General features: G+C 46.2%; 1 protein-coding gene across 4 annotated transcripts in view; it reads right to left on the bottom strand.

Moving 5' to 3' along the window:
• SLCO2B1 (solute carrier organic anion transporter family member 2B1) overlaps positions 1–15,516 on the bottom strand; it is a 160,435-nt gene that overhangs the window by 41,709 nt on the left and 103,210 nt on the right. For all 4 annotated transcript variants that reach the window (XM_090030908.1, XM_090030907.1, XM_090030909.1 and 1 more), the window contains one exon: positions 5,781–5,889. In XM_090030908.1, coding sequence (XP_089887034.1) covers positions 5,781–5,889 — 109 coding nt within the window. The remainder of the gene's footprint in view (positions 1–5,780; positions 5,890–15,516) is intronic.

Raw genomic sequence — 15,516 nt, forward strand, 5'->3', positions numbered from 1 at the left:
AAAGACAAACCTACCCAATGACCTGTGGGTACACTCTTCTCATAAGACAACCCTCTCTCTCCAATCTCTCAGTTCTAGTCCTCAAAGGGAATTTACAAAACACCTTTCGCAGATGAGCCTATGGACTTCACTTCACCAATCTACTGGATACAAAAAATCATGGACTAAAAATAGACATTGGATTTATGGCACATTATAACCTGCCTGCCATCTGATAACCCCAGGTAACCTTTCTACATTTTACCAGGTTAACATTTTACATTTTATCCCAGGTTAACATTCCCCATTTTTGTTTCCCCTCCCACCTACTTGTCTGGCACCCATTAACTTCCATCTCCTCTGATCTTCCCTGCCACGCATTTGCATTTTCACAGACCTGCATTTTGCAAATTGGCTTAAGCTTCTATTCAACCCCTAGAGAGCACACACACACCCTCTCCCTCTGCCTGAAAAAGACTCTCCCTATGCCTAAAGAAGGGGGCTTGTGCCCGAAAGCTTGCAAAGAACATTTTCTTCCAACTATTCAGCTGGTCTAATAAAAGATAACACATTTACCCGAATGACCTTCTTTGACTACATGCTTATACATCCCAGTCATATTTGCTTTATGGGCAGAAGAAGAAAGGTGTGTAACTTTTGAAAGAGTAACTACTTTGTTTAAAGTGTCCTATGCTTTTCTTAGGAGTTGAATTCTGGTTTGAAGTCTTCTTTTCCACTGGACTCTTCTATTGCCCAGGTCATGAACGTGACTGCTTTTCAGCAAGATGGATGCCTCTAGTACAAATGCACAGAAATGCTGGTTTTAATTAAAAACATTAAAGAGTAATATTGTGAGGCTTTTACAGGGCAACAAATCACTCCTTGCTAATGAACTTTTAGATGGTTGAGATCAGAAAAACAGGGCAATTTTCCCTTAAGAAACTACTGCTCCCTCTATATTAATGCATTAAAATGATAGACCAGCAATGTGGAGTGTAAATCGGATTCTTTTCCCTCATTTCTCTATCAAGTAAACTTTGCTCTGCCTTGTTTTAGCAATAGGAAATATAAAAGTTTAATGATTATTCAGACTGGAAGGCCTCCAAATATAGCTTTTATAGAAGCTGCTGTGTACAAAAGAATATTAAAACTAATGAGGCAATAAAGTTTAGCTCCAGAAAGAATAAACAAAATAAACAAGGAAAATAATATAAACTGTGGGCAAAACTCTAATCTCCTTTACACTGGGTAAAGTAGGGATAACCTTGACTTCTCTGCAGTTCACCCAGAATTCCAGAGCTGGTATTAGGCTTATGGGGGCCATGGGCAGAAGCTAAAGGGGGGCAAATGCATTGAATGCTTGTCCCTAAAGCTGATTCTTCCAGCTTTCTACTATAATATCTACCATCCAAATGTTGGTTCCACCAAAGTTAATGGGGGCCCTGGTATTTAACGTGATGGCCACCTGAAAGCCATAGTGGATATCAACATTTTCTCTGTCTCCGTACCAGACACATGTACTGGGCTGCCTGTCCCAAAGGCCATCAAGCCTAGCAAGATACCAGCATCACTTGCCACTCGTTATTCTGTACTAGAACAATACAGTCCTGCCTGAATAGACCAAACAAGAAGCGCTGCTATCTGCTGAGTCCAGTCAAAAAGGCAGGAGGCACTTATCTGATCGTGCCCTAGAACTGCCAGATAGGCTAGAAGTGGGACAGGAGCTTTGAAAGGCAACACTGTGATGATAACTGTTTGTAGAAAGAGATGTTAAGTGATAACAGTGACTAGACTATTTGTATTTCTAGCACAGTGTCCCAGTAGCTCAATAGTGTATGGCAGCATTACACTACTATCTTATCACAGCTAATGCAGACTTTATCAACTGTTATTACTATAGTACTAGGCATTTTACAGCCAGGCATGGCAGAAAAGGCTTCTTGCTCTGGTTCCAGAGGCATAAGAGCAAGCCCACCTTGAGTCAGCTTCTCATGTCACTTGTGGAGTCGAAGGTGAGTAGATTGGATGTTGGCCAAAACCCTCCCTTGAGGGCTGTTGCAACTGGTGTGCTTTAACCAGGCTAAGCCAATGGGCTATTAGCTTGAAAAATGCATGACCTGACAATCAAGGTCAGTACTTGGAAGACCGCAGGGAAATAGAGCTGGAAGGGACCTCAGGAGGTCACTGTGGCAACTTCAAACTAGCACCAATGGCTGAATGACCTTAGAGTAGCATGAGTGCATGTTTGCTGTGGGGATGGGCACAGGTTGCACAGCCCCATGACAAAGCTGATCGTAAATAATATGGTACTTTATGGTCTAAAATGCACAGGATGAAAAATGCACAGGGGAAAAGGGTGTTTGTTAGATGCAAGGCATGGGGTGTGTATGATGCACGTGGAACAAGCATTTGTTTTGATCCGCACATAAAAAAGAACAGGAAACAGTTGTAACATTGCATGAGATGCGGGGATGTGATTTAGGCTAGCGAGTGCCTTGTCACAAGTGGTACTTTTGCCACCTAGCTGAACCTGTGGTCATGCTTTCTATGATGTCAAGGTCCGAGGGAATGCAAGCCAACACATGGCTTGCAGCAGGAGCACCCCTGGCACCAGTCATTGACTCCAACCCCCTAATCAAGGAAGGATCATCTCTGTTTAAACTCCCTAGTATCCAGCCTAAATATCCCTTGTTGTATCTTAACACCCTTTTTCCTCTTCCTGTCCTCTGTGACCACTGAGACTTGTCTGTTAGCATCCCCTTTATAACTACCCTTCAGCTATTTAAGGACTACGATCAAATTCCTCCTCAGTCTTTGCTTCCCCAGACTAGATAATCCCAGGTCTTCCTACATTTCCATGTAACATCTGATATCCTCAGCTCATACCAGAAGGGAGGCACAAATATTTGTGCTGTTTATTAAATGTGGGTTAATGAAAACTGGCACTACAAAGTACCATTAAAAAAAGTGAAGTCCCACTATTGTGAAGCAGACACATTTAGGGAGTATTATTTTACTACACCAGAACTGGAAAGAAACTACTGCTGAGCTGGCCTGTCATCTAGATGGGGTAACATTGACATCAATACTTGGGAGACCTTCGCTCGGGACCAAACAAAGTGGAGGAAGGCTCTTTGGGAGGGATCCCAACACTTTGAAACACCTCATTGGCAGGCAGAAGAGGAAAAGAGGAACGGGTGAAAAAGAAAATGAGGACATCCAACACAGCAACACAGTGGCCACCTCTCCTGGAAACACATGTCCTCACTGCAACTAGACATGCAGATCTAGAACTGGGCTATGGAGCCACCGGCAAACTCACTATTAAGATCCTTGGAAGACAATCATGCTCGTTCACAAGCGATTGCCCATCACCAATCTAGACAGAAACATGGCTGGCTTGCAACTCTGGGGTCATGGTATTTATAACCTTCATCCTCCTTCCTGCTGTTTATTATACTTATCTGCAATATATTGTCTTAAATCAGGACCTACTGTCACAAATGATGCTTTTACATTATCTCACATTACTTTGCTCTGCCCTTCTCTGTAGGTTGTACTCACTTATCTCTGCTCTTGAACAGTAAGCCATCTTTCTTTCACCTTAGCACGCTGTGCCATGATCTAGGATTAGAGGCACCATTACAATTCAAATAAAACAGATGTAAGCTGTTTGGGATGGGGCTTTGTCCCTCCTTGGATTTGTCTTGTGCCTTGCAGAATGGAGCTGCAATCCTGACTGGGGACTCTGGGTACCACTGATAATATTTAATACTGAGTAGATCCATTGGTGAAAGGCCAGAAACGACTCCACCTGTTAGGTACCTCAGTGTGATACTACTTCTTGCTGTTCAAGACCCTGAAAACCAGAAAATATAAAAAAGTGGATGCGTCCTTCTCCTGATTGCTGCATTTCGTGACCTAGTCATAAGACTAAGATGATGGACTGTTACAAAACTAGGCATGTTAATTCTTTTTCAGTGATGTGAACAGGGTGGAATCACACTTAGGCACATTATATATGAAACAATCAGGCCACACGTGTTTACAAGTCACGGCCTTTACACAGTCTCTTCTTTGAGACAGGATGAGCGCCTGTCTATGAGCAGCTAAAGACCCGAGCACAACAGGCCGGATTCTTGATCAGTGGCATCAGCCACTGTGGCAGCAGAATAACCCCAGATAGTCATCTCCTAGTCTCACTCTGCTGCTTTCATAGCCCCAAGCCAAAAAAAAAGATGTGTTTGCCTTCATCTACTCAAGCCATGATTCTGCACAATTCGTGGAAACCGCAAAATCCGGGATTATCTGTGAAATCAAATAAAAAAAAAGTAATAAAAATAAAATGCTGGCCCTCAAATGGGGAACAGACAAGAGCAGAAGACAAGATGTCAGCCACTCTTTCGACCCTCCTCCCGCATCAGTGTCTCTCCACCAATCGGCACTGAGGGGCGGGGCCAGCAGAGCACACCCGGGAAATAGACACGAAATTTGCCGTTTATGCTGTAACCAACTACAAAAACTGCTTAGTAGGTCCCTATTCATCCCTATCAAAGGGAGCAAATTCATTTTTATCCATTTCGATGGGAGATCTCTTTGCAGACAGACAGAAGCAGGACGGTATGAATCTCCCACCCGGGTCATGCAAACTTTCTGACTGGCAATGGCTTGCACGGGGAATATAGTGTGCCGGTTACAGCTTCCTGGTGCAAGAAGGTCAGCAAGGGATCTAAAGCTCTAGGTCTGGATCTCTGATTTGAAACAGGGCTGCCCGTCAAGCCCTGAAACTAGCAGCATAAAATGCAGCCTGCACCCTCATGGCCATATCACCTCTGCGTCGACCCTAATAAAAATGTAGGGAGAAAAAGTTGTGGCAAGGAAGCAGGCAGGAGGGCAGCTTCACAGGCTCACTTTTCTGAAGTCAGAGTTGAGAGCAGTTCTTTCAAAATGCCTCTTGGCAAAAGATACCGAGGGTGAAACCACAGCTGGTTTGCACCAGAACAAGGCGACCTCTGCTCTTCTTGGGACTCCTACGCAAAGCCAAGGAGATAAATTATAGGGCAGGTGTCCAGCAGCATGACTAACTACAAGAATCCTGCTCCCAAACACAACTCGAGGAGGCAGTGGTCCCAGCTTAAATGCAGATACAAGCCTCTTTAGGAATACTGTCAAGCAGGGACTGGGTTTCTATTTCCCATATTCCAGTCTGGCACTGGGGATGGAAATCACTGCTCCAAGAGGGAGTGAAAGAGCAGAGAGAAAAACAGAAACAGGACATTTAGATGAACATGGGGGGGAGCTGACTGTTGCCCACAGCAATAAATACCTTGCATTTTGAGATCAACAGGAAATCTATAAATCAAACATCAGCAGTCACAGGTACACCTGAAATGTGCCTTATTTTAGTGCGTCTACAACAGTAGCTCCCGGCCTTTCTAGGCTGGAGGCACCCCTTGGAAAATACCAGCTCTTCATTTCCAATCATTTCTGGACTCCAGGAAAATAATAGAGCAATTCTTCTGCTGCAAAGAACTCAGAAAAACCGCAGCAGCTCAAAGTGTGGGCCACTACCGATCCCTGTTTGCAACCTCCAGATTTATCTCATGAATCGTGTTTGCACATCCAAGTGTTAACATGGTGTGGCACCCTGCAGCTCCCTTGAACAAATCTCAAGGCACCCGGGTTGGGAATCGCTGGGCAAGACGTTCAGCCGTGTACAGGGGAGATGGTTATTCTTTAGGCTGGTGCCAGGCAGTCGCCACCTGCTCGGGCAAGCAGAGGGATCACTTCGGGGAACTTACGTTTGACGAATTTGATTAAAGAGACGTCCTGCATTGCATCCGATTCAGATTTGAGCTGGCTGAGCATGCTTTTGCTCTTCTTAGCATCACTCTCCTTCCCTCGTGCCACCTGGGAAAAGACCACAGAGAGGCTGTCAGGTTTTGAGCGTGCTGCCAGCTGGTCTGGTGAACTCTCCTGCTCTCTGCAGCTGCAGCCCAGCTGCAGGGTTTAACTACAAGAACACACGCTCGTCCTGGATCATGGCTCAGCCTTCTATCCCGAGGAGGACGCGAATGACTTACGTCTCACCCCCCAACAACCTCAAAGCATTTAACACATGACATAAAAACAATACCACTCAACAGCACTGGGTGGCATAGACGTGGGCCGGAAGCGAAGAATACAGCACGTGACATACAATAGCCTGGGATGCTCTTGCAACTGCAAGAGAAACTGAAGCAGCAAAATGCAGGCCTCCAACTCAGCATTCGCCCAGGGTACCAGGACAGACATCCCCTACTCGAGGGAGTGTCAGGAAGCCTGAAATGATCACAAATGCACAGGTCACACTGATTTTCTACCCACAATGAAGACAGCACCTCGACGAGCCTAACATCTTGCTGGTCGCTGCTGGCTCAGACAGAAGAGGGCCAAATAGCAAAGCTCCAGCTTCACTTCCCAGAGGCCCTTGCTTTCCCATTTCCCTACAGAGCATTGCTTCATTCTGGACATCTCAGCAGATGGCTGACAAAGACACCATGGCTGCAGGCCAAGCGTGCAGAAAGGAATTAATCTGCTGTTTCCATTAAAAGGGACAGAACCAGACTTTCTTTCCCTTCCTTTCATTTTTCTAACAGTAATGAATAGTGCTTCATAAATATCAAATCGGACCATTATCTAGGTACAGAACAGCATGTGCCAGGCTGCTGTTAATATGGAAATTGAGGGAACTTAGCCTTGGCATTGACAAGAGAGGTACCAGCCTGGAAGAGCTCTGATTCCAAGGGGCTGCCCTAGCCTTGGCTGTATGTGAGGCAGGCATAGAAATCAAAGGCAGCAGAGCATCTAACCCCCAAATGCTGCAGCGCTGGGCGCAAAATGCACATTCAGTATTGCTGCGTGTGCATATGCAGTAATGCAGGGTCATGCTGATGCATCCACTGCACTGACGGTGACCTGGAGCAGGGCTATGCAAGGGGACAAATCCCTGGCCGTGTTTTTCCAACCTGGGGGCTTCAAGTTAGTCTCCAACCCCCATAATATGGCCTCATCCTCCAGCCACCAGCACGTTGCTGAACTTGGGCAAGCCGTTAGCTCAGTGGTTTTCAACCTTGCTAGGCTCAAGGCTTTCCTGCTTGGACCCACGGTGTGAACGGAGGTGCACCCCCTTTCAAAAACGAATGTATTTATTGCAGGGAGGCTCGAGGAGCTGCCAGGCAGGGAAAGCCAGCCTTGCTCATCTCCTGGAGCTTGAGCCTGCTCTGAGCTGCTTCTTTTTCACCTCGCTTAGGTTTTCAGGACCCCCTAGAGCACCCCAGCACCCTGGTTGAGGATCACTGCTCTAGGTGCCTTCTGTGGTTGTTTTATGTTGAGAAAAATTAATACCAGGGTGACCTTGTTCTTGCTATATTCTTTTCCCATTCCACCCATCTCTGGGGTGATGATTCAAGGAGCCAGGTCAAGAGACCGACTCACTTCAGCAGCTCGATAGCTCCCCTCCCTCCTGGTCTCGGTGGGAGCAATTGCACAGAGACAGAAGGCAGCTAGCGGGCTGGTTTCCTCTGGTCCCTGATATAGTTTAGCCTCCATCTGGTTTTTCCCAGTTTGAATGCTGCTGCTACTGACTTTGCATCTGCTTGCTGCAGCAAGTAGGATCTGAGGGGACCCGTGGGCTTGGCGGGTCGTTCTGCCGTGCTGAGCGGGCCCCGTTTTGTGCTCACTTTCTCTAAGCAAGCATGCAGGGAGGCCACAATCGCAAGGTCAATGCTGAAGACAGAGATACTATTCCTGTATGTACCAGGGACTCACTGGGTGGCCTCAGGACAGTCGCTCAACTTCTTTGTGCTCGTTTCCTTAACTGTGGGGGATGAACAAGGACAGGGCTCTTTACAAGCTGGGGAGGAGTCCTTACTCTGCAGGGCGCTGCAAGGCTCAGTGGCTGGGAGGAACTAATTAGAGCGCAGACTAATACCATATATATAGCAGTTCAAATTTGTTCAGGCTGGATTGTGGCTTTCAGGACAGAGCCACAGGATATTTTTATGCTGGTAGTCTTCTGACACAGTGTCATTGGTTCAGTAATGAGGTGGCTGCTGCAACATTTGACATTAATTTAATGGGAATCGGGGCAAATGAACTAATTCAATATAGATTAACTGTCCTTAGCAACATTAATTCAAAAGAAGAATTGAGCAACTCTTATGTTAAAATGATTTGTTTTCCTCTGGAAACAGGAGAGGCTATTAAAGCATTAGAAGGGCCAAAGTAGCAAACACCGAGAAGGCCAGACTCCCTTCTTTAAAGTCATTTTTCACTTGTAGAACCTGATTTAATTACAGTTTAAAACATACAAAATAAACAAATCCTATAAAAAAGGACTTTCCCTTTCACTACATTAAATGGTATAATAGCATCCATCCTCTATTTGGTTGTTTTCATGAAGTCGGAACTTAAGGACCTAAGGTTATAGTTCACCTTGATCATTAGTCTCCAGAAACACAATAAGCTTGTATTGAATGAGGCCACCTAGGTTTGTTATTATGTGCTTGTCTCCCAGGCGAGATGATAATCTCAGTGGGGGCAGATGACAGGACAAAGTGCAATGGGCTCAGGCTGCAGCAAGGGAAGTTGAGCTTGGATATTAGCAAAAACTTCCTCACTAAAAGGGTAGTAAAGCACTGGAATGAGTTCCCCAGAGGGGTGGTGGAGTCTCTCCATCCTTGGCGGATTTTAAGACCTAGGTGGACAAAGCCTTGGCTGGGATGATGTAGTTGGGGCTGGTCCTGCTTGGAGCAGGGGGTTGGACTAGATGTGTCCTCCTGAGGTTCCTCCCACCCTCATGGTCTATGATTCTGTGACAAGGTGCTAGGCTCTGGCCACATAGGAAAAAATAGTCCCTGATCCAAAATGCGTTTAGCAGCATGTAAGCAGTCCCAGGGAAGGATTGCATTGAGAAACACTGCTTGCACCCACATTTATAGGATCCAAGTCAAAGGCACTAGTGTGACCCTAGAGATCCAGTGGCTCACATGTGCAAATCTGATCCCAAAGAAGAAAATTCCCATTTCTCATTCCCAGCTTTCCCCACTGTCTTTCTCTGATTGACTTTCTTCCCCCTTGGTTCTTGGATGTTTCTTGCCGGGAGGAGGAAAGGAGGAGATGAATTCCTTGGCGCCAAAGCCTGCCAACAACTGGTTGTTCACCAGCAGAGGAAGCTGCCGGAGGAGAGAGATGGAAAGTCGAGCTCCTAAGACAGCTCCCCTTCAATTGCCATAGAGCGGCCCCCCATTTCTCAGGACGTTTCCTTCTGGAACGTGCACTAAACACAAGGAAGATCTCCGACTACTTAATGCTGTCTCTGGCCCTTGCTTCAGCCCCCCCACTGACAGCTCTTGTCCCTCTTCCCTATCTCAGGGCTATCCAGCTCAGTGCACAATGCAGCTACATTCGGGAAGAGCAGAAGTAGTTTTGGGGAGCAGAAGTAGCCAACACGGCAGAGGAGTTTCGCCAACAGCTCTTGGTGTACTGAGGAGCGAGGACACGGGGTTTCACTGTTACTCAGGGAGGACAGATCTGGCAACCTGCCCTCTGTAAGGCGGCCAGTGTATTTCCTGCACAGTGATCTGGAAATCAGAGAAATGGTGCACAGTTCCTGAAAACTGAGCTTCTATAAATAATTTCTGTGGGGGAGGAAAGTGGGGTTAAACTGACTCCTCAAAAACCATTCGTCAAAGAGCCTTTTGCAATGGCTGGGTTTTACCATACTTTTGTTTTTGTTTTTTTACACCCATCACCTCTTGGTGTTCATTTTGGGAAGTTCAGCTGTGTTTCTCAGGGCACCCCCCACAACGTGCGAACCTAGGGCTGAACACCCCCAGGAAAATAATGAGGATTTACCATTTCTCCAACATGTGTCATGGGGAAATGCTTTTTAAGCCAGAGCCCTGGACTGATCTCAGTTACCTAAGGGTAAACGGAGAGCCTGCAGTTACCCTGGTGTCTAACAGAGATCAGAAGCTAGGCACAGGAAGATGTGGAAGTGGAGACCAAATAAGGAGGCAGAACAAAATGACTAGGTACCTCTTCTCTTGCAACTAATGCTCTGGGATGAAGGAAGACTACGGTACCCAAGCAGCTGTTAACCACAGCTGGAGCACCAACTACCAAGTCAGAAGGAAGAGCAGTTGTGACTAGGACCACCCCCATTATGTCCTGCAGATCTGAGGGTATGTCTACACTGTTGTCCCAAAACAGGTTACCCAGAGAGGTGGTGGAGTCCCCATCCTTGGAGGTTTTGAAGACCCGGGTAGACAAAGCCCTGGGTGGGATGATGTAGTTGGGGCTGGTCCTGCTTCGAGCAGGGGGTTGGATTGGATGTGACCTCCTGAGCTCCCTTCCACTCTCATTTTCTAGGAGTCTCTGATTAATTGAATACTATGAAAGGATGGCCAAGTTAAACTACCTAGCCAGTTCAACTGGCTAGCTCAGGTACTGGTCTATCTATGGGTGCACGGATCTCCCTGTGGGCTAATTTGCCCTGCGGAGAAGCAGAACACTGAGTTCAGTGCTGCCAGGTCTCAAATGCAATGATTAGCCAAGCTTGCTCGTTACAGGGCTGCCATGCAGGCATCTGGGGAGCGTTTCACAAGGATGCCTCCAGGAGGTATTGCCCAGCCTGATTGCTAATTAGCTCCAGCTACTGAGAGCTCCTCCCCACCACTTGTGGTCTGATGCTGCTCCAGCAGGGCGTTAGCCAAGTGCCATCCCTCGAGTGTCTCACCTGTAGGACTCCGCGAATGATGGACTTCTCTCCCTAAGCAGAGACCCCATATTGCACCAAATAATGGATGTGGATATGTGGAACGAAGTCCCAGCACGATTTGGGTGCACCTCCCTGAGACGAGCATCATGGTGGGGAAGGCCCAGAGCCACCCTGCACTGGAATTTGCCAGCTAGACTCTGAACCTTGGAAAAACCCAATTTCCTTTTCGCAGAGAAAAGCAGATGGGGTTGGCCTGAAAATGGGCCAGGTCTCTGGCAAGACCATACAGTCCCAGCTTGTGTCTCTGTGGTATTTCACTTGCAAGAAGGGCGGTCGCAGGCATGGCCAATGTGATGTTATTTGGGGTGAAATCTAAATCAAAATTTAAATATGAATAACCCTGAACTGCGACAGACAGCTTTGCTTTGCTTCTTCTAGGGCTCCCGCTGATTCCCTCTCCTGCTGTGCAAAACGCAACCCTCAGGGCTTGGGGAAAAACAAGGTCACAGGCATTATTTTAATATTACACATATAAGGTATATTAAAAAAAAATCTCCCTGGCTGCCCATAAAAATCAATTCAGAGTTATTAATGTCCTCAGCTAATGAGCAGGTCACACTCTCCACAAACACCTCATTATGTCTCCTCCAGCAAACGCAGGGCCCAACTATTTATTCAAGAAAATCATTTATATTTGTCTAGATGATTATTTTTATAGTAGCACAGTGCCACAAACATGCCCGTGGGTAGGGCTGTGCCATTACCCCCATTTTGCAGCTAGGCAAAATGGAGTGCAAAGGTCCAACATGACAGCGCTTGTGACAAAGCCAGGTGCAGCACTCGAGGCTTTCTGGTACCTGCTCATGGACTCGAAGTGTGAGAAAACCCCTCTTCCTTAGCTGGCTCATTCAATCTACATTTAGCTGGAAAGAGTTCTACATCTTTCCTTTCCTTTTAGCTCTCTGTGTTCACCAGAAACCCCGCACGCAACTCCCAGGAATTGCTGCCTCATCGTTAAAAGGCTCCCTGGTTAGCGAGCCAAGCTGGTGTCAGCATAACATTGAAGAAGTTATTTTTTTCACTTCCTTTCCTAAATGTTATAGCAAAAGCTGCTGCCGGAGACTCATCACTTCTCTGGAGAGACCCCTGCTCCCTGCTCGACAGAGCTCCTGTGGGCGGAGTCGGCAGGGAAGCCAGGCTCAGCTGCAGTCAGCAGCAGTGGTGGGAGGTTTTCTTCTCCCCATGAGATGCCCCTGGGTGTTCCCCAAGGGGGAACCTGCCTGCACCTTTTTTTTTGCCAGCTGCTAAGTACCTCTGCCTCCCGCTGCTGTTCTCTGCGGCTTGGAGCACCTCTGGAAATTCAGCCTTAAATAATTCGAGCAAGATTCTCTTTTCATAGGATCATTGAAAATTCAGGCTGGAAAGGACCTCAGGAGGTCACATCCAGTCCACCCCCCTGCTCAAAGCAGGACCAGCCCCAACTATATCATCCCAGTCAAAGCTTTGTCTAGCTGAGTCTTCAAAACCTCCAAGGATGGAGACTGCACCACCTCTCTGGGTAACTCATTCCAGTGCTTTACTACCCCTTTAGTGAGAAAGTTTTTCCTAATGTCCAACCTCAACTTTCCTTGCTGCAGCCTGAGCCCATTGCTCCTTGTTCTGTCATCTGCCCCCACGGAGAACATAGATTCATAGATGCTCAACAGATCATCGAGTCCGACCCCTGCCTAGCCAGGAAAGAGTGCTGGGGTCAGATGACCCTAGCCAGATGCCTATCCAGCCTTCCTCTTTGCAACCCCCCTGCAGGGAGGTGAAGGCTGTTATCAAATCCCCTCAGTCTTCTCTTCTCTAGACTCAATCAGCCCAGTTCCTGCAGCCTCTCCTCACCAGTCCTGTGCCGCAGCCCCTAAGCCACGCGGCCAATCTTTGGTCCCAGATCCTATGCCATGGAGAGAAGAGGAAAAGGCACAATCATGAACTGCAGGGACAAAGAAATTCCCTTGAAGGTTAAGACTCTTTCAGTACTCTTCGATAGGCTGTGTGTGTGGAGGGGTGGGACAATATTTCCTAAATTCTCTGTCTGATTTGGTGCCGAGGAAAATTCAGAGAAAGCCTCCTTGTTCAGAGAAAACACTGAGCAACTGACTCCCAGTGAAGGGTTCCCACATCTGCACACTGTGCAGAAATCTAGGAGATACATTTCTGAAGTCACCGAATAGTCATTGTACTGCAATGCTTTTTGGTCACAACCGACCTGGGTTGGATTTGAAGTCACAATCTACGAATGAGATCTCCTATGTGACACCCTCAAAAACACATTTTGCATAAATGGCTGTGCATTAACAACTGCACAGTCAGCGCCTCGTGTGGACATGGCCATTGGATGCATCTACACATGCACATTAAAGCATTGTGAAAAAACCATGCTGTTTAGCTAATGCACATTAAAATAGGCTAATGCACATTTTTCTAGTACCCCACAAGGGAGGTACTAGATTTAATGTGCATTACCTGAAGTGCATTAATGAATATGTAGATGTGCTCAGAGGTACTAGATTTGATGCATGTTAACTAAAGCATGTTAATGCATGTGTAGACATGCACTAGCTGTAGGCTGACTTACAGGTTATCTTTCTATTATTTCTAAACTACCTCACACTCACACACACACACACACACACACACACACACACACACACAAACCTGCCATTTTCCTTCTATTAAGTGTCTTGTGCTAAGAAATGAGATTTCAGCTTCATCTATTTCCAGCTGACTGACACAAGCTGGGGGCGCTGAACATATGCTGTACAACCTTCTGGTTGAGCACCTGTCTGGGAGTACAATGAAGCTGTCTGCAGAGTTGAGTGGTTTATAAAAATAAATGTACTGGATATACCAGGAGGGATGAGTTTTGCATTATGATGCCTATTCAGTGGCGCTCAGCCATAATACCGGATCCCCTTCAGTTGCTGCATTGTGACATAATGTAATCATGTTAAAGGAATAATACGTTAGTTATAGTCCCATTTGTTTTCTGCTCTCTCTTGCATTCCTCTCTAACAGTCACAGTGGAAGTGCAGCAGTTCGGGATGATAAAAGTCCAACACCACAGGGGAGTGAGCACTACCTATATTCTGCATGGCACTTGCTGACTTCAGAGCAAGGGAGAGGGAGAGGTATATATCTTATTTAGTTAGCCTGTAAGGTGCACATCTACTCTGTCTTCAAGGTGATCAATCATTGACTTCAACGCAGCAGGAGCAGAGATTGCCCAACACTTTCCAAGGCTGCTCTCGGTACCTTGCAAGGCTGAATGGTAGCAGAGCAATTTTTAAAGGCTTTGTTTAATTAAATATTTTGAAAGTAAGGGATCACAAACCAGGACTGGGAAGACTGAAGAAAAAAATCATTCAGCCCAGTGTCATGAAATTGCCACTCGATCCTTTTGTGATGTCAAGCATTACACACTCATTGCATACTTCAAGTGCGCGTAGACAAGTTCTTCCTCCTTTAGAAGGATAAAGTGACTAAAGGGTATATTTTCTCTTCTGGTTTGTGTTAGCATTAGTGAATCTATCTGAGGGTATTCTTATACTTAAAAGCAAGAAGAGAGAAAAGACTAATAATGATGACACAGTGTTCATCAGTAGAAAAATATATTTTAAAGGACAGAATAATTAAAGACATGGAACTAAATACAAAATGGGATAAAATGCAACATGGTGTATTGAAGGTAGGTCCTGCCAGACTAATCTATTTTAGGGATAAGAGAATAGATTTTCTAATACAATGGAAGTGTGTCAGATGTAATTTATCTGGACTTAAAAAACAACCTGGTACAGTGCACAAGGGAAATTCTTAATTAAGTTGGAAAAGATGGGGAACAATACAAGAATGTTTAGCTCGTTCCTCAACTATCTCCAAAGGAAGACAGAAATGAATCATTCTGACACAGAAAGTTTTGGGCTGGAGGGAGATTACTGGTGGATCTTGTTTATTATTTTTAGTAATGACTTTGGCACAGAGGGGACCACGTGCTAATGACCCGCAAGGATGACAAAATTCGAAGGCATCATCACTACACAGGAGGGTCAGGAAATCACAAGGAAGAATTGGACACAGTGAAGGACTAGAGTAATAGAAATGCACTGCAATGTAACAGTGCTGATCATGCACTGAGAGACCAACAAAAAGAATTTCTGCTCAAAGCAAAGGGTGAGTGAAATGGAAATGATCAAGACCAGGGGATGCAGCGGATCGTAAAATGAGTAAGAGCTACCAACATGAAGTAGCGATGAAAAGGACTGGAAAATCAACAGGGAGATGCTGATGTCGTTTTACATGGTGGTAAGACCTCATTTGGAATACTTTTTACAGCTCTGGGCACTCATGGCCAAGTGAGAACAGGAGCAAAGAAGGCTTGCTAGGATGATCAAAGGGGCGGAGAACCTTTCTGACAAGAGAAAGCTGAAAAGGGCGTCCTTGTTTCAGCAAGACACAGGCTGAGCAGGGATATATACCTACTCGCTGAGTGCATCTACATTTGCAATTAATGTTCCTGAATTTTCTCTGTAGAAAATTCAGGCTCATTCAAGTGCTCCCAAGTGTACATCTACACATGCACCCATGCTGGGAGCAAACTGCGCCCTGCTCTGCTCCCCCTGCAGCAGCCAAGGGGAACTCCACGTTCCCCTGGGTGCCAGACCCTAGCTGTCCTGACTGGGAGCATCTCCAATTTGTGTGGGGCAGTGGAAGGGGGTTCTCCTTGCCGCCTG

Source organism: Crocodylus siamensis, chromosome 1 (genome assembly GCF_052110815.1).
Source record: "Crocodylus siamensis isolate JL-2025a chromosome 1, ASM5211081v1, whole genome shotgun sequence".
Classification (NCBI taxonomy): Eukaryota; Metazoa; Chordata; order Crocodylia; family Crocodylidae; genus Crocodylus; species Crocodylus siamensis.